The sequence below is a fragment of the Hypoxylon trugodes genome (assembly GCF_022578975.1).
Source record: "Hypoxylon trugodes strain CBS 135444 unplaced genomic scaffold F4822scaffold_10, whole genome shotgun sequence".
NCBI classification, from domain to species: domain Eukaryota; kingdom Fungi; phylum Ascomycota; class Sordariomycetes; order Xylariales; family Hypoxylaceae; genus Hypoxylon; species Hypoxylon trugodes.
In genome coordinates this window covers 1,467,224-1,483,643 of record NW_026250025.1, presented here as the reverse complement: position 1 = coordinate 1,483,643, position 16,420 = coordinate 1,467,224, and the positions used below count along the sequence as shown (strand labels likewise).

At 47.6% G+C, this 16,420-nt stretch overlaps 6 protein-coding genes across 6 annotated transcripts; 3 read left to right on the top strand and 3 right to left on the bottom strand.

Annotated features, from left to right (window-relative positions):
- Positions 1–974: 974 nt before the first annotated feature.
- F4822DRAFT_418797 (flavocytochrome c) lies at positions 975–3,718 on the bottom strand. The gene is made up of 4 exons (XM_051459559.1): positions 3,312–3,718; positions 3,162–3,230; positions 2,859–3,096; positions 975–2,802 (listed from the first exon to the last, which is right to left on the bottom strand). The coding sequence occupies exons 1-4, from the start codon at positions 3,343–3,345 to the stop codon at positions 1,248–1,250; spliced, it is 1,896 nt and encodes a 631-aa protein (XP_051309904.1). The 5' UTR covers positions 3,346–3,718; the 3' UTR covers positions 975–1,247.
- Positions 3,719–3,796: 78 nt separating this feature from the next.
- On the top strand, positions 3,797–4,290 carry F4822DRAFT_418796 (uncharacterized protein). Its single transcript, XM_051459558.1, has one exon. The coding sequence runs from the start codon at positions 4,013–4,015 to the stop codon at positions 4,223–4,225; it is 213 nt and encodes a 70-aa protein (XP_051309903.1). The 5' UTR covers positions 3,797–4,012; the 3' UTR covers positions 4,226–4,290.
- Positions 4,291–4,936: 646 nt separating this feature from the next.
- Positions 4,937–5,833, bottom strand: F4822DRAFT_434072 (SnoaL-domain-containing protein; the record flags this gene model as incomplete). Its single annotated transcript, XM_051461941.1, has 1 exon — positions 4,937–5,833. The coding sequence occupies one exon, from the start codon at positions 5,831–5,833 to the stop codon at positions 4,937–4,939; it is 897 nt and encodes a 298-aa protein (XP_051309902.1).
- Positions 5,834–6,106: 273 nt separating this feature from the next.
- F4822DRAFT_61898 (heterokaryon incompatibility protein-domain-containing protein) lies at positions 6,107–8,501 on the bottom strand. Its single transcript, XM_051463749.1, has one exon. The coding sequence runs from the start codon at positions 8,100–8,102 to the stop codon at positions 6,198–6,200; it is 1,905 nt and encodes a 634-aa protein (XP_051309901.1). The 5' UTR covers positions 8,103–8,501; the 3' UTR covers positions 6,107–6,197.
- A 131-nt stretch (positions 8,502–8,632) lies between these two features.
- On the top strand, positions 8,633–10,219 carry F4822DRAFT_418793 (uncharacterized protein). Its single transcript, XM_051459557.1, has 2 exons — positions 8,633–9,459; positions 9,512–10,219. The coding sequence occupies exons 1-2, from the start codon at positions 8,902–8,904 to the stop codon at positions 9,602–9,604; spliced, it is 651 nt and encodes a 216-aa protein (XP_051309900.1). The 5' UTR covers positions 8,633–8,901; the 3' UTR covers positions 9,605–10,219.
- A 222-nt stretch (positions 10,220–10,441) lies between these two features.
- On the top strand, positions 10,442–16,366 carry F4822DRAFT_418790 (uncharacterized protein). The gene is made up of 7 exons (XM_051459556.1): positions 10,442–10,583; positions 10,768–11,318; positions 11,778–11,878; positions 11,936–12,524; positions 12,650–13,495; positions 13,550–15,250; positions 15,309–16,366. Exons 2-7 carry the CDS (start codon positions 10,788–10,790, stop codon positions 15,858–15,860), a joined length of 4,320 nt encoding a protein of 1,439 aa, XP_051309899.1. The 5' UTR covers positions 10,442–10,583; positions 10,768–10,787; the 3' UTR covers positions 15,861–16,366.
- Positions 16,367–16,420: the final 54 nt, after the last annotated feature.

Here is a 16,420-nt window from a genome sequence, read left to right as displayed (position 1 = left end):
TGGCGCTATGGGATTTCATATATAAACCTGCCTGTCTTCTTCCAGACCAATCCTTCTTTTTCTTCCCCATCACGAACATAAACCTACAAGAACACTTCCAAACATTCAAAGCCATCAAGACAACTAAATCTACAGAGCTTACCAAGCCACCACAACTTTGCACTCATCGTCTAAACCACTTCAACTTCAACTTCAATTCCACCTTGAAATCTACCAAGATGAACCAACAACAGCAACACCACGGCCAACAGCTCCAAGTCCGGCCCCAGACTGAGCGCAAGGTAAGCCCCCCAAACTCCCCAAACCCACCACATTACTAACCCCCACCAGAAACCCCAAAAGACACAAATCCACCCAGCCTACCCACTAGCCTGCCACTTCGGCCCGGAGGGCCAAGGCCCATACTCCGCCGAAGGCCTACGCTTCATGCAAACCATCTGTCCCGGTTTCATCCCCCCACCTCAGCCCTTCCCTTTCTACGAGGGACGCGCCGCGCGAGCTGTAACCGCGAACCCCTACCGTCCCTCCGGCTACCCCGCTCACCCATTCACGGTCACCGGTGAACAGGTCGATGCTCAGGGTGGTCGAGTTGTTGCTCTTAGACCCCGGCATTAGGTGGTTTTAGGAGGATGGGGGATAAAGGAAGGGGGGAGTGAAGGATAGGGGAGCGGAGGGAGGAAATGGACGGATGATACACATAGCGATTGATTTTACCAAGTGCACCGTAATCACAGATACAGTGCGCATAGAAGTTCTTTATCTAGCATAATAGAACATCTCAACTCATTAAAAGTCCTTATATGCGTAAAGTAGAAGTGAAAATAAAGGTGAAGTGGAAGTAGAAGTAAAGTGAAAGCTTGTGCTTTGTGAAAGGCAGCATTAGGCTTCTTGGAGAGGGCCGTGCGAGATGACGACTTCGGCTACTGTATCACCATTTGTCAACGTAAGATAGCTTCAAGCTAAAAAGAATTGTGTACTGGGATCGAAATAATATATTCCTTGATAAATACCACAGCGCATCCAAAACAATGCTAGATAGACAGATAAATATCTCATATCAATACAGCCTAGCCCATAATCGGCTCGAAGGCAGCCTCGCCATATTTCGCACGAGGGTAGATAAGTAAACAAAATCAACACTTGCCAAATCGATATAAAACACAATGATCCCTCAGCGCCGCCCAAGCTTTTTGTCCAGGAGGTAGTTAGACAGGGTAATGAGACAAAAACAGGTACCCAGGAGATTTCTAGATCTCCAGTGTAACCTCCTGCCCCTTAACCCGTCCAATAACCTGCTGGGGCGCATACTTCGGGATGACCTCATCATCATGCAACATCTCAAACTCCTCCGTCGCATCTCTACCCATGAAATTCATAATAGCCTGGGGTCCACCAGGATGCTCATCCAACCAATTCGTAACATCTAAAACGACACCCTTAACGACAACCCATAAATCTTCCTTCTTGTTGTGCTTGGCTACCTCTTCCATTGAGAACTCCTTCTCAGGCACCTCGAACTTCTTAGCGCTTTGGGGCTTCGCAGCCGGTTGGGAAGACTTACCGCCGTCGGCGGTGGGCGTAGGCCCAGCCGCGCTCGTCTGTTGACCCGTCGCGGGCAATGAAGAGCCGGACGAGCCGACCGCGCCGTTACCCCATTCGACGGATACCTTTCCCGGCTGCGAGGGGTCGATGTGTAACGAGATCTGGCCGAGACGTTGCGCGGCGCCGCCGGCACCCGTGAGTGCTTGTTGGAAGAGGTAGTTGCTGGCGGAGTCACCGGCAACACGACCGTAGACAACGCAACCAAGTAGCGAGGATCCACCAAGACGGTTGGCACCGTGAACACCACCGGCCAATTCACCACAGGCGAAGAGACCCTCGAAGGGCTTCTGTTCCTTGTTCAGGACTTGCGCCTTGTCGTTGATCTCAATACCACCCATAGTGAAATGTAGGACGGGCTCCATCAATGAGACGTGGAAGTCGTCGTTGATATCCAGGGGCATGTTGTGGAAGAACTTCTTGCCCCAAGGGTCCTTTTGCTTGCCATCGGCGATAGCGTTGTATGTGGTGAAGGTCTTTTGGAGGTGCTCGGGAGAGCAGCCAATTTCCTTAGCGAGCTCCTTGCCGGTCATCTTCTTCATCAATCCACGGCCAGAGTAATGGCGGGTGTGGAAGTCCAGGGTGTTGGAGGCCTTGGAGTTAAGGATTAATCGGATGGGAAACTTGCCCTTGTCCTTCTCCTTCCACATCATGCCAGAGACGTAATCTCTGTGGCCTAACTCGTCACAGAATCGGTCACCATCGGCGTTAAGTAGGAGACCACCCTCACCACGTAGAGCCTCAGCGGCCAAGAACTTCCACTTTGAGCCGGGGTCCTTGGGGTCAACGAGACCCGTGGGGTGGACCTGAACCTTGTCCATATCAATTCCGTTTCCTCCGATGGCCATGACCATCTTCTGTCCGTCACCGGTCGCGTGCGAACCGTTAGTGGTGGAGAGGCCGAAAGTATCGGGTCGGTGCTGCTTCAATAGCGAGTTGTCGCCGAAATCCGCAGCATAACCACCCGTAGCTAGAACAACGGGTCCCTCAACAACGCTGTTCTCGCCACCTGACTCGTACTCAACACCGGTGATCTTGTTACCCTCCTTCTTTAAACTTGTGACACGAGCCTTCTTGATTATTTGCACTCGCTCGGGTTCGGTCTCGGCTAGCTCCTCTAATCTTTGCATTAGAGCGTATGTGATAGCCATACCGGGGAACTTGGCATCGTGCCCTCTATGCGTCCTGGGCTGGGAGTGTCCACTATTAAGGGAATTAGCACAATTTGAAGATGAATGGATGGAGTTTTCTGCACTCACCCAAGTCGCGAAACTAATGTTAAATCTAAGTTGAATACATCTTGTAACCATTCAACGGCAGCGGCAGATTTGTAAGTGAGGACCTTAATGAGGTCGGGTCTCGCCTTGTCTCGTGCGGATTTGAGGGTATCATCGTAGAATTGCTTTACGCTGTCTTGGATTTTGTGGTCGACCTGTGTCCGCGTTAAAGCACCGTTGATACCGGATGTAGCCTTTGTCGAGTTTCCTCCGAAGAAGCCTAGGAAGTCATTCGTGTTAGTTCCTAATTTGGTGGATTCCATATTGGGGAAGCTCAATTCTTACCTTGCTTGTCAAGGACTACTACATTTCCACCTGCTAGGTAAATCGTGTGCGCAGCACTCAAGCCGGACACTGGATGTGGTTATTAGTTTTTTTGTCGCGGATTGTCATGACGCTGACAATGGGAGCGGGGATGGGGGAATTGAAGCTTACAGCCACCACCGACAACAATTACTCTCGGCGCCATTTTGATTGGTTATATGAGATGTATATATACAGTACACTGCCGAGCTACTTGCGTAGAAAATGGGGATATGGTAGTAGAGGCAGGAGGAAAAAAAGGAGATGAGGATGTAAAAGAGAAGAAGTTCGTAAGTTCTTAAGACGGAAAGAATTAAAAGTAAAGAGGAATGTCGGGGATTGATATTTCGTTGCGACGAGATTATCCTAGCTGACCTTGCTACTTCCTAGGCCGAGTCGAGGTCCTGGACTTTGAAAATGCTAACGCTCTGATTCGTGCACAGGTGAGCCGAGGTCGACGCTTAGCGGGCCGGGGTTGTCTTCAATGTATCTTGGTACTTTGTATTGTCGTACGAGATACGAAAGTACAAGTCTAGTACGTAATTCCACAATACTGTTGCTATTCGCCTCTTAAAATACCAAAAGAATTTAATAAATCGAGCTAATGATTCAGGACATTATAATTCAATAATTTACAGTAGCTATCGCAATAGAAGTTTAGTTACTCGCATCCCCAATTCATTGACGGAAACAAAAAGTTGTCTACAAATCGTCTAATACATTTCCCTCGCACAATGTTTGGCCGAGGAACATGATGTCACTTAGCCAGCCCCGTTTTTATTGTACCCAAGTACTCCGAATTTAGTACAGGTACCTGATCACTTTAATGCGGAATGCCGAGGCTCGCCCTCGCCCTTTTTTCAGTTGCTCTTACTCCTCTACTTCCTCCGCACTCCACACTAGGATCAAAATGGGACGACTTACAAGAAGGGGCAAAGTCGACGGTGTTGAACCTTATTCCCCACAGTCACGAGCTAGATGGCTATTTAAATTTTCTAAATCTTGCAGCGGGAATCCCATGGGGTAAGGTTCAAGGTCAAGGTTAAGAACGGGATTAGACCAGATTGTCAGGAACTAACCTGATGTACCTGTCTATAGATATTGAATGAAGGCATACATACAACCAGATACCACGGATGCATGTGATTCAGCACCCAAGCAAAAGAAAAAAATACCCTACTGCGCCCCCAGACCGGCAAGACGAAACCGGCATTTTTCCCCCACAACATGCGAGTCTCGCGTGTCAGATGATTGCCTCTAACTACGCAATTACCGTAGCTAGGCATAGTCGCATGCCACCTGATCTAAAACTAGAAGCCGCTGACAGTTTACTCCTGAAGTTAAGAGCCGTGACACTGGTAAGCCGTAAAGTAAGGTGGTGCTAGTAATGGTGATGCTGGATTAGCATGTGAAATTGAATGTGGGATGATGTACCTGACCTTAGGTGAGTAACGAAATATGTAGCAGGGTAACAAAGTAACCTGTGTTACAAGCTACATTACCTAGATACCTTGTAGTTCATGACAAAGACTAAGGTATAATACATCTAATATATGAGGCTGACAACTACATAACGTACAAGCTAATAACAATATTCTTGAGATAGTATATATAAATTCACAGATAGGTACAGACTCATCAACCATAACTTCGTAGCTTAGATAGCTACCGCACAAAATAGATCGCAATAACGATTATCGATTAATCATTAAATCCCTCATCTCCCATCTCCTTATCAATTTGGTATTAAACTTCGCTCACAACACTGATACATAGTGTTGTTTAATCGGATTCTGCGTTTGCTGCTGTCTTGCCTCGTCCAGGTCCATGACACCCCATATCCGTTGGATCTTGCCGTTGACGAACTGATACGTAGCGTGTTCGGTGAATCCGACAGAGCGACCGTTCGCCACCAATCCACCGTACTCCTTAATCGGCGTTCCAGTAAATTTCAACCATACAGCTACCCGCTGCGACTCCTCGTCGGCGATGAGGGTCTCGATTTCCACGTGCAAGTCGGGAATCGCCGCTAGCGTATCCTCCACAATATTCCGCGCCGGTGCCCCATTGTTAAGCAACATCTCCGGCTGGTCGACATACTTGGCGTAATCCGTCGCCGTCCGACGAAAATTAACAGTATCAACATAACCCCGATAAAGCTCCTCCAGCTTCTCACGGGGAAGTGGAGCATCTGTTCGCGGAGCCAAATATTCGCTGATAAGGCTAGGTACATATTCGGAGTTCGGACTTGCTAGTTGTTTGCGCATATCGTCGTTGTTGATCAGGAATAAAGCTTTTGATAGTTTTCCGTGGGTGAACCAGATAAAGCCGTGCTCCACCAATAGGACGTCGCGGCCTTTAGGTTGGTACCCGAAGAGCGGGATCTCGGGTTTGAATTTGAGCCACACGGAAAATGCGACACACTGTGCGTCTTCGTCGACCATAATGCTGTCTTCGTTGATGCGAACATCTCCTCCAAGTTGAGGGGCTACATGTTCGCTCATGTGTGTTGCCCATGATTCTGGTGTGTAGTCGATGCCGTTTTGACTGTATGAAGGCTGCATGTATTTTGGTAGGTCATCCCATCTCTTCTCATTAACACACTTCAACCAACTCCTAATGGTCGCAACGAGCTCTTGTGCGGAGGTAGACATGATGATCGATGTGTGAAATAGACCCAAAAAAAAAAAAATAGCCACAACGTTGGAGTAGTTAAAGGTGCCCAAAACCAAGAGTGATCTCTTCGGACTTAGAACGGGGGAGAGCCCTGATATACGAAGAAACCGCAGAACAATGCGCAGGTAATTTCGGAGATGACGAATAAGTAATCGCCACATACCCACGCTTTGGGCACGATCCAAAAGAAAAAGGACGCCATTGTCTCCGTGCGCGATTTCAGCTCACTGAAGCTAAGTGGTGGCTGTCACCTATCACTTTGTATAATCGGATCCCTCACCCGGCTGCTGACCCTTTCGGAGAATAAAATTGCAGAAAAAAAATTGGCGGTGTGACCCATCCTCAGGCGGAAAAGGCGCTACGTCTACCTGTTGATGGGTCTGTCGTAGAAATGAAAGGCAAATGGAAGGACACACCGTTGGATGCGAAATTTCCGTCGTTGCTTTTTGGGTCCGTAGGTTCATTTTTAGGCTCCCTTCTAGGCTTATCTGTGGACTCATTTGCGGATTCGTCAGCAGAATCATCGGTGTACTCGGTGTATTCATCTGTACTTCCGTCTATGTTGTCATATATGAGTCTGTTTAGCCCTTTCTCTTCGCTCCTGGTTCGACTTGTCATCCGGTCAATAAGTTCTTCTCCAAACGCGACAAGTATGTTATATCGGCCGAGCGTCTCGAGACTTTCTATGAGCATATACATGCCCGAGGAATGGACAATAGCCCGACGATGGGAAGAGTTTAATTTAGGTGTCGGTAATAACGACGGAATTGTCTCATCCTGGACTGCGTGGTTGGTAATTTCGGCCTCGAGGCGCCTTATTTTGAATATGTCCCATCCACCATCTCCTTCAAGTGCGTAAGTATAAGACGGTGTAAGAATAGATATACCCTCTCTATCTAGTGATCCAAACCAGCATATGATTACAAGCTCAATGTCGCTTACTCGTACACGCAGGTATCCGAAGAATTTCTTACCGCCGGTTAGAAATGCCATGTTGGTATAGTCAAACGACTCTTGTGGTACCACGTGCATGATTGTAATCTTTGAAGGCTGATGAAATCTAAACCAGATTGCGTTATTATATTGACTCCATAATCGTTTTCTCCCTAGCCATTGCGGAGGTAGCCGTTTCTGAATGTAAATTCTATGTGTTGGTATATCCGAAGTATGTTCGACTGGTAATTTGGCGAGTACTTTGGGCTCTCTTCGTATATAACCATCTAAAGTTAGCGCGAGTAAGATACCGTACGAGACTTGTCGCGAGCCCCGAATGTAGCAATCAAGCGGCAAGAATAGACGGCGCTTGGGTGTTTTATGCAGCTGAATATCATCGAGTCGAAGACCCTTATTCGTAATAGCCAGCTCGCCCCGAAAGCGACCGCTACTTTGATATTCTAACCTCCGAAATCCAGCGAACTCACATGGGTGCATGGCGAAAATACCTCGATACTTTTCAGACGAGGAATTCATGTGGCCAGGCTGTGCTGTCCATGCGAATAGAGATAAGTCGTTAGTTTGCTTGCATATTTCTTCCTGGAGCCGAAGGAACGCCCCACTGCCCTCGCCATACAACATTGGCATATTGATGTCAAAAATTCCAAGCAGACAATAGGCGGTATCTTCCGGTCGTGTAGTCTGCCTCTTCGAAGCCCACCACATACGGGTCCCGACCGATGCCGTCCGTACCATGGCAGCGGAACCCAGAAACATAGGCTCGATTCCAGTAATCCTAGAGAGTGGGTCTAGGAGCCACGATATCTTTGTATCGATGAAAAACCAATCTCTGTTGTAGAATTCGATATCCCTAGGCGCGAGCAACTCTTGTAACGTCCAACCCCTTGTGAACCACTTGCACCCTCTCAGCACTTCCTCAACGCCATTCATACTGGTCCCACTCTTGGGCTGTACAAGTCTGAGGGACATATCGGAAAGATAAACAAAGCACACAGCAGCCCCTTGGTACCACCTGTACATCGAGTTTATGGCTTCCGACAACTCAGCACTGCTGGTCTTGTCGATACAACAAGTATCTACCCACGCGTATTCCAATCCATGTTTGTCCCTAGCCAATTGGCAAGTCTTTTTAATTTTCGTATACCCCTTTTCGCGTCGGGCCAATATAGGATGTGAAAACCCTTGGAAGGATACTTCACCAACGTCCCAGGTGTGTGATAATATAGCGTAAGAGACGCTTTCTGGGTTCATAAAATATTCAAGTTTTAGGGTCTTGGTGTTGATAAGCCACATCCTTTTTCTTAGTACTTTTTATGGAGAGGGCCGAGAGACGTGGACTAGATATGTCTGCATACAAACAAGACAATATAAAACGATTCGAATTTAGTACGACGGTTGTTTTCGTGAACCTCTACGTTGAAAATTTGAAGTGAGGCTGCCAGACCACAGAGAGCGGCCGGGCGGGTTAGGCCGACGTTCGTCCATTTTCAGCTTCGCATCCCGACTAGCTATTACCACGTCAGTACCTAACAAGCACTGGCCAATAAACAGGCCTTGATATACGGTCTTCTTAATGATATTCGTATAGCTCTAGAGTGAATGATAAAATGATGTTAAATTTAGTCTTGGCTGCTGTTTTAAGCTCTTTTACTATTATTTCTGTTCAAGTAGTTCTCACGTCGCAGTAGTACGACCAGCCTGTCGGATTACTTTCGGATACTCACGTAGGTACCTAATTGAGGTAGACATCTGGTTTGATTAAGGCTCGATCCATACTATTGGTAATATCCAAATGTCGACTAGTAGCTAGGAAGTATATACGGTGCTGACTTGAAAATGAATATGGTATTCATATGAATAGAACTATGCTAAGTGATGAAAAAAGAATGTTGAAATTGTTGAGTTTAAATCGAAGCCCTGAAATGTTTGGCACATCCAGCTGGTGATGTCATGATATGTCCCACTAAAAGTTAGCCCACCAGCGGTGCACCTTCCGACATGCGACCCAGACAACTGGAGCCATTAGCCTTCAACTGTATCAAGATCCCTAAACTTGATTAACTTAGTCTCTACCTCATTCAACCTTTTAAAGATGAGGCTCTCGTCTTTATATTGTATCCAACTGCTAGCAGCGACAGCATCTGCCCAACTCGTCGCCTTACCCTTCAAGCTCCGCCCGCAACCCAGCAATCAACAGCCCCTCATGGATCCCGTCGGTCCCGTCGTACCACCTTCCAAGCAACCCGCGGGCTCTAAACCGCAACCACCTCCCTCCCAAGGAGGAGTGCTGATTTCAGATGTAATGGGTCGTGATCGGAGTATCAACATATTCGCCGGATTTACCCGCGATATCGAATCGATATCCTCGCGTCTCGACGACTCGTCGAAGAATAGCACTGTGCTCGCCCCGCGTAACTCTGCCGTCGATCAACTACCGCGCAAACCTTGGGAAGATCCTAAAGACTACGAGGCACTTGGTGCTAATGCATACGAGGGTGGTGATGGTCAAGATAGGGCACATAGGAATCTGAGGAGGTTTGTTGAGGCGCACGTGGTTCCTTTTAGCCCGTGGCCTGAGAATGAGAAGGTAAAGACATTACTAGATGGGGATAGGGAGATATGGTGGGAGACGAAAGATGGTGTCAAAACAGTATGTATTCCTACCTTTCAGGATGAGGAGCGGCTGCTAATGATGTCCTTAGATCCAACCCGATGGGATCGAGATTGACAGTATCGCCAGCAGAGTTGGCAATGGTGAACTATGGATTATAAGAGGTGTTCGAAACTATGCCTAATGCATGATATATTATGATTGTTAGTTAGGCGTTTCGAGGTGTAAGGCCTGTATTTTTATGATATTAGTGTTGGTTCCGGGTCAATAACTCAAAGTTTATGGGATCCGGGTCGGTATATGGGACGCACCGGTATTTTCTCTTTTTGATAAGAATGTTGATCATCTAGGCGGCATTGCTACGCGGTAGATGTAGTCTCCTGACTGACATAACTAGAGAGTGATATCTCGATGGATAGTCATCTCTGAGCATGTTAGGGTTAGGGTGGCCTAGAAGAATAAGCGTCTAAGTCTAATTATGAGATATTTGAGTGAGATATTAGTTGTTGGACAAAATACCGTCTTTACTCTTCTACTTTTAATGCGATGTCAAAGATTGTCTCATGAAATTCCTTAGGCCAATCACTAACTCTAAGACTCTGGATGGCACAATCCTATGTACAAGAGGAATATTTTCGACCACAATGGAAAAAAGCAAATATCGGTTTCTAGGGTTATCGAGATAAAGCTATAGTTAGTACAGACTGTTGATTCCCTAGCCCTAGGCTGATTTAGCACACATTATCGATATTAAAGTTCTTGTACTTTGAAGCTATCGATATTGAGCCGCATTTTTGCTTCAATGACGCATAAAATGCACAAACTACGCGGAAGAGGGAAAGGCCCATATATTGCAGACTAAAAGGGGTAAAATACCAAAGTATTTACCACGCTAATCCTCTTTTGTGCCGAAGAAGAGTCCCCATTGAGTGTTCGCTCCCTTATCTTCACGTGAGCTGACAGAACTAATAAAATAAAGCGGGCCGGTCGCTTTTCCGACTGTTATCGCGTCGCCGATCGCACGGCAGAATCTCCCCCAAGCCGCGACAGCTTGATCTCATCCAAGCTTTTTCATCCTCCCACCACAAATTCGGCGACACATAGCCTTTCTATTTCTGTATTGAGTCTCTATCATCCTCCACGAAACTGTATCCATGTAGAAAGTAAGTTTATCAGATTTCTCGGACCTCTAAATTCCCTTTTTGTCTCGTTAGCTAGATGGTCTTTGATTCAGCACTCAGCCGACAATCTCCTGACCTTATGTACTTGGGTAATTCATTGGGTTTCGCTCGTGTTGTCGCGCGCATTTCAATCCAATATCATTCTAACAGACTCTTTAATTATTAGATCTGCGCATTTGAAGAATTATGAATTCCCATCCCGAGGACATGTCGCACCGCGACCGCGAGTCGGCCGAGCGACACCAAAGAGACCAGTTTCCAGCTGGAACCCCTCGACAGAGCAACACTGCCTCTCTTCAAATCCATCAACCTGTTGCTTCCCGTCTCCCCGGCGCCATTCACAGCCCCGGGGGCCTCCTTGCTACCCATGGAGGTTCGGGTCCTCCCATTCCTCTCGGCGCCCCTTCGGGCCCCGTAAATTCATTCGGCGGTCCCCTACAAGGCGATTCGAATCGCCCACTTCCACACAATGCTCAGAACGCATCGAACCAAATGTTTGGAGCTATAGGTGGGCACAACCAAGCTCCTTCGGGCTCTTCAGGACCTGCGGGCCACCTATTTGGTGGGCCACTACAGCAACAACAACAACAACAGGAGGGCAATCGAGGTTCACAGAATCTCCCCTTCGGTGGTGGTGGTGGTGGGATACCAGGAGTCCATCCTATGCCCAGTGGTAATGCTAGCAGCATGCCACAAGGGCAACAACCTATTCTTAATGTGAGTTATATGTATATGCTTGGTTGAAGACACTCCTTTGCCTTTTGGTTTCTTTTCCCCTGGCCGCCGTACCTTTCCCTACGCAGACGGGTAGCTGCCGTCGCTAAGCACATTTTCTTTACCATAACCCTACCGTTCACTCTATCCCCTCTAAGCACCCCCGAAACTTGTCTGAATCATTCATATGAAAGAAATAATATTTGGATTTTCACGTGGCCTTTTTCGCACCCCATATGCAACTGGCGGGTAGTATTCTACATTTGATTTTCTTTCAGCAAAACATCCAGTTTACCGCAAGGAGCTATAGAGCATTTTATCTCAGCTCTCAGACCCATTGAAATACTTTGATAGACTACATATTGGATTCACTAGTTTCCACGTGCGAACACTTTGACGTTGATCTTGTTTATTTTTTATTTTTATTTCTATTTATTATTTACTAATATATAGTCTCCTCAGGATGCCTTGAGTTATCTAGACCAGGTTAAGGTCCAATTCGCCGATCAGCCAGATGTTTACAACAAATTCCTTGATATTATGAAAGACTTCAAGAGTCAGACGTGAGTTCAATCATAGAGTAATCGTGTAATAACCTATCAGTTAACTTCGAAATCTAGTATTGACACTCCAGGAGTTATCAACCGTGTATCAGAGCTGTTTGCAGGGCATCCCAACCTCATTCAAGGCTTCAACACATTCCTTCCTCCCGGTTACAGAATCGAGTGCGGTGCTGGTAACGACCCGAATACCATCCGCGTCACAACGCCTATGGGAACGACGGTTCAATCGATAACTGGTAGAGCCAACCAAGGCGACAACGCGCATGGTCAACCCGGTACCAACGGCCCCTTCTTTAACCACCGCGGTAGCAACTGGCAGCAACACCCGCAACCGCAGCACAGTATTGAGAGTCCCGAAGCTTCTTTCAGTGCGCCCGTGACGAGCGGCCCTGGTTTATTTGGTACTGCTCAACCGCAGACTTCGAATTTCGACGGCCCAGCTGCCAACACTCAGCAGCAGCACCGTAGTACACCACAAGTGCAAAATAACTCAACTACTCCTAACGCACCTACCACTCGCAATGCTCTCACACCTACCCCAAGCGGTTCTCAGGGTGGCCCTAACAGTGGTAATCAACAAGCAAACATGGAAAAGCGAGGACCAGTCGAATTCAACCATGCAATTAGCTACGTGAATAAGATAAAGGTGAGAAGCATCTGAAATACATACACAATTAACCCACCCGCACGGTGATGTCCCCACAATAATCGGATGGAGAGAATAGTTGAAAAAAAATTATTGTTAGATCGTTTGCTGACCTGTGCACTTAGAATCGATTTCAGGATAAGCCTGAAATCTACAAACAATTTCTTGAGATCTTGCAGACGTACCAACGGGAACAGAAACCCATTCAGGACGTTTATGCACAAGTTACCACTTTATTCAACACTGCTCCTGACCTTCTCGAAGATTTTAAACAGTTCCTACCGGAATCTGCCGCGTCTAACAAGGCTAACGGCGCAAAGGCCGAGGACGTTCTCGCTATGTCCGGCCTCACTGCCCAAACCACGCCACAGCCTAGCCACAGCGTAAGAGACGGCCAGAAAATGCCTCCAGTTGGGAATTTCGCGCCTCCTGCCAGCGCGAGCAAAGATAATAGGAAGCGACCGCGCAATGAGAAGCAGGCACCCCCTCCTGCGCCTGCCATGGCGGATAGTCCGGCTTCTGGTTCACGCGCAATTCCCGGAGTAGGCCCTGCGAGCAAGCGTCCCAAGCTCAACCACAAACCACTTACTGCGGATACGCCATCCATCGAGCCCACCCTTACCCCAATCTTACCCGAACCTTTACCACCCACGTCCTCAGCAAATGCGACAGCTGATGAACTTGGCTTCTTCGAGAAAGTCAAGAAATATATTGGGAATCGTTCTACTATGAACGAATTCCTGAAGCTCTGCAACATGTACTCGCAGAGTCTTATTGATACCAACGACCTTGTTCATAAGGCGAGCCAGTTCATTGGTGGAAATGCGGAACTCATAGGATGGTTCAAAGCCTTCGTCAACTATGAAGGTCTCGATGAGGTTATTGAGAATAGACCACGACCACCGACTGAGAAAGTTTCATTGAGTAACTGCCGAGCTATTGGTCCTAGCTACCGGCTACTGCCTCGTAGGGTAAGTAACGCGTTCCTTCCTTGCTAATGAATACAACTAATTTTTTAATTATAGGAGAAGTTGAAGCCTTGCGGCGGTCGAGACGAAATGTGCAACGCTGTTCTCAACGATGAGTGGGCATCCCACCCGACCTGGGCCTCCGAAGACTCCGGATTCGTCGCTCACCGCAAGAATGCATTTGAAGAGGGCCTCCACCGCATAGAAGAGGAGAGGCACGACTATGACTTCAACATCGAGGCTAATGTTAAATGCATCCAGTTGTTGGAGCCAATCGCCCAGCAGATGCTCAACTTAGCACCCCATGAACGCGACACATTCCAGATGCCCATAGGACTTGGGGGCTCCAGCACTTCGATCTTTAAACGAGTACTAAAAAAGATTTATGGGAGCGAAAAAGGTCTCGACGTTGTAAACGAAATGCTAACAGAGCCCTGGTCCGTGGTTCCCATTGTCCTGGCCCGCCTGAAGCAGAAAGATGAGGAATGGCGATTTACGCAACGAGAGTGGGAGAAAGTGTGGCAGCAACAAACCGAGATCATGCATCTCAAGAGTCTTGACCATATGGGTATCCAAGTAAGACAGAACGACAAGCGTAACCTTTCTGCAAAGCATCTCGTAGATGTCATCAAGACGAAGCATGAGGAGCAGCGACGCCTACGCAGCTCAAAGAACTCGGTACCGCGAAACCAGTTTACCTACGAGCTCGGCGACCAGGAGGTCATATTAGATCTACTACGCTTCATGGTCCTCTACGGAACGAACAACGGTCACCACAGCGCAACAGAGAAGGAACGAATCGTCGACTTCTTCGAACTCTTCATCCCGCGCTTCTTCGATTTGTCTGAGGAGAAGGTCCAAGACAGACTCCATGACATTGATCGCGAGTCAGGCGAGGAGGATGCCGAGGAACAGCTCCCAGCAGAATTAACAAACGGGCGTTCCCGGCGAAACGGCAAGAAGTCAGACTTACTTCGTGGTGTATTGGACCCCGGCCGTAATGGTGCCAAGACTCGAACGCAGAAGGAGGACAGCGCTGCCTCTGGTAGCAAGGAGACAACGCCGGACGCTGGATCTGCTAATGAAGAAGAGATGGCCGATGCTCCAGAGGAATCTATTCCTGCCGAGCAATCGAACGAGCGTTGGTTGCCCATAATTCCACGAGCGACGGTTGTGAAGGGCGACAATCCATTACTAGATGCGGATGGCGAATTGAAAGCCGACGGCTTTTTCCCTCGCCCTTGGTACAACTTTTTCTGCAACCAAACAATCTACGTCTTCTTTACCGTGTTCCAGACACTCTACAAGCGTCTTAAGGATGTGAAGGAGAGCAAGGAAAGCGTCTCCGAAGAAATCGCCCGTATGAAGAGCAAGAAGCCAGCTAGGGAGCTTGGAATCGCTGTCAACGAGTTGAATTACTTTGACGAGAACGATCCTGCTTCCTTCTGGCCGAAGACGGTAGAACTCATCGAGGACTACATTACGGGAGAGATTGATGAGAATCGTTACCAAGAAGTGCTCCGCCATTATTATCTTAAGAAGGGCTGGACCTTATATACGATTCAAGATCTACTGAAGACACTTTGTCGTCTCTCCCTAACATGCACCAGTTCCGATTCAAAAGAAAAGACTCCAGATTTAATCAGTCACTTCCTCAACAGTCGCAAGGAGGAGGAGACAAGTTATCAAACCGAAATTAGTGCGCGTAAATACGCCGAGAAATGTATCAAAGATGGCGACATGTTTGTCATTTGCTGGGTAAGTTTCATTTCACTTCCTAATTTTTACATGTCTAATCACTAACGATTTCTTCCAGTTCCCGCAAAAGCACGAAGCTACGGTTCGCTGGCTTCAGCGCGATGAGACAACATTCTACATGGACGAGATGGAATTACGCGAGAGATGGCAATACTACATTTCTTCGTACATGCGTGTAGAACCTACGGAAGGAGTCCCTCGATCTCGCCTTCAAAAGACAGTCCTTGCCCGCAATCTACCGTCTAGCGAAGTAGATTCCGATGATGGAGATGTGCCGAAGCCGCTCGCATACGATGAGGGTTTAGTGCTTCGCATTTGCCTGAACTCGAATAAAATCGTCTGGGAAAAGGGCACTTCCGAGTTCTTTGTCTACAACACCGAACCAGAGGATGGAAACGAGAAGGCTGCTGTTGAGGAGCAGCATCGCGTTATTACCGATCACCGCGAACAACGATTCCGCGAGAAGATGGTGATGAACAACGCCTGGATGCGCGGTATGAGCCAAGATAAGGTGCAGAAGGTTAACGAGGGATTCCAGAAATGGCTGAAGGATGGGGTTTTACCAGGTGCTACCAGCCAGGAGGACGCTGACATGGAGGGAGTGGAATAGGAAGACAATTCTTCCAACCCCGCGTCTCAGAACTGGGTTCGTCGTTCCACTCGTATCAGGAACCGACCAGCTTCATACGAGTGATTGTGTTTTCCCGAGTTGAGTTGACAGGTGACGACGCATCGGTGCATAAGCTTGGTCAAAAAGGCATAAACAGGCGTTTAGGGGATGTATCATCAATCCGGCTTTTGCTTTTTTCCTTTGTTTTACCTGGCCGAATCATAATCGGTCTATCGCGATGTGTTGTTTCTTTTAATGTTATGCATGCACGCCTAGAGCAGCGCAGCCAATCAAGACCAGAGGATTAAGTTCCTCGAAAGTCGTTTGTTTTTGCCTTTTCTACCTACAGAAAGGAGGGAGTGGAGGGTTGGCTTGCTTGCTTGTATTATAGCTAGGCGTCTTCGAGGCTTTATTTAAGACAAATATGGAATGTCTTATTTCTAACTTTACTTAGCGCAGGTGTTTATAGACCGCAAGTGATTTGTTTGTTATCCGGTAAAAGCGACGTAAGCATTTATAGATCGTAAAATTAAAGGATTAAATTCAACCCTTCAACAAAG

Bases quoted from the DNA above. Each gene is read 5' to 3' on its own strand.
- F4822DRAFT_418797 (XM_051459559.1), bottom strand. From the start codon at position 3,345: ATGGCGCCGAGAGTAATTGTTGTCGGTGGTGGCT. The intron at 3,231-3,311 runs GTAAGCTTCAAT...AACCACATCCAG, and splicing joins AATTGTTGTCGGTGGTGGCT to TGTCCGGCTTGAGTGCTGCG. The intron at 2,803-2,858 runs GTGAGTGCAGAA...TTCCCTTAATAG, and splicing joins ACATTAGTTTCGCGACTTGG to TGGACACTCCCAGCCCAGGA.
- F4822DRAFT_418796 (XM_051459558.1), top strand. From the start codon at position 4,013: ATGCCGAGGCTCGCCCTCGCCCTTTTTTCAGTTGCTCTTACTCCTCTA.
- F4822DRAFT_61898 (XM_051463749.1), bottom strand. From the start codon at position 8,102: ATGTGGCTTATCAACACCAAGACCCTAAAACTTGAATATTTTATGAAC.
- F4822DRAFT_418793 (XM_051459557.1), top strand. From the start codon at position 8,902: ATGAGGCTCTCGTCTTTATATTGTATCCAACTGCTAGCAGCGACAGCA. The intron at 9,460-9,511 runs GTATGTATTCCT...TGATGTCCTTAG, and splicing joins CGAAAGATGGTGTCAAAACA to ATCCAACCCGATGGGATCGA.
- F4822DRAFT_418790 (XM_051459556.1), top strand. From the start codon at position 10,788: ATGAATTCCCATCCCGAGGACATGTCGCACCGCGACCGCGAGTCGGCC. The intron at 13,496-13,549 runs GTAAGTAACGCG...TTTTAATTATAG, and splicing joins ACCGGCTACTGCCTCGTAGG to GAGAAGTTGAAGCCTTGCGG. The intron at 15,251-15,308 runs GTAAGTTTCATT...GATTTCTTCCAG, and splicing joins ACATGTTTGTCATTTGCTGG to TTCCCGCAAAAGCACGAAGC.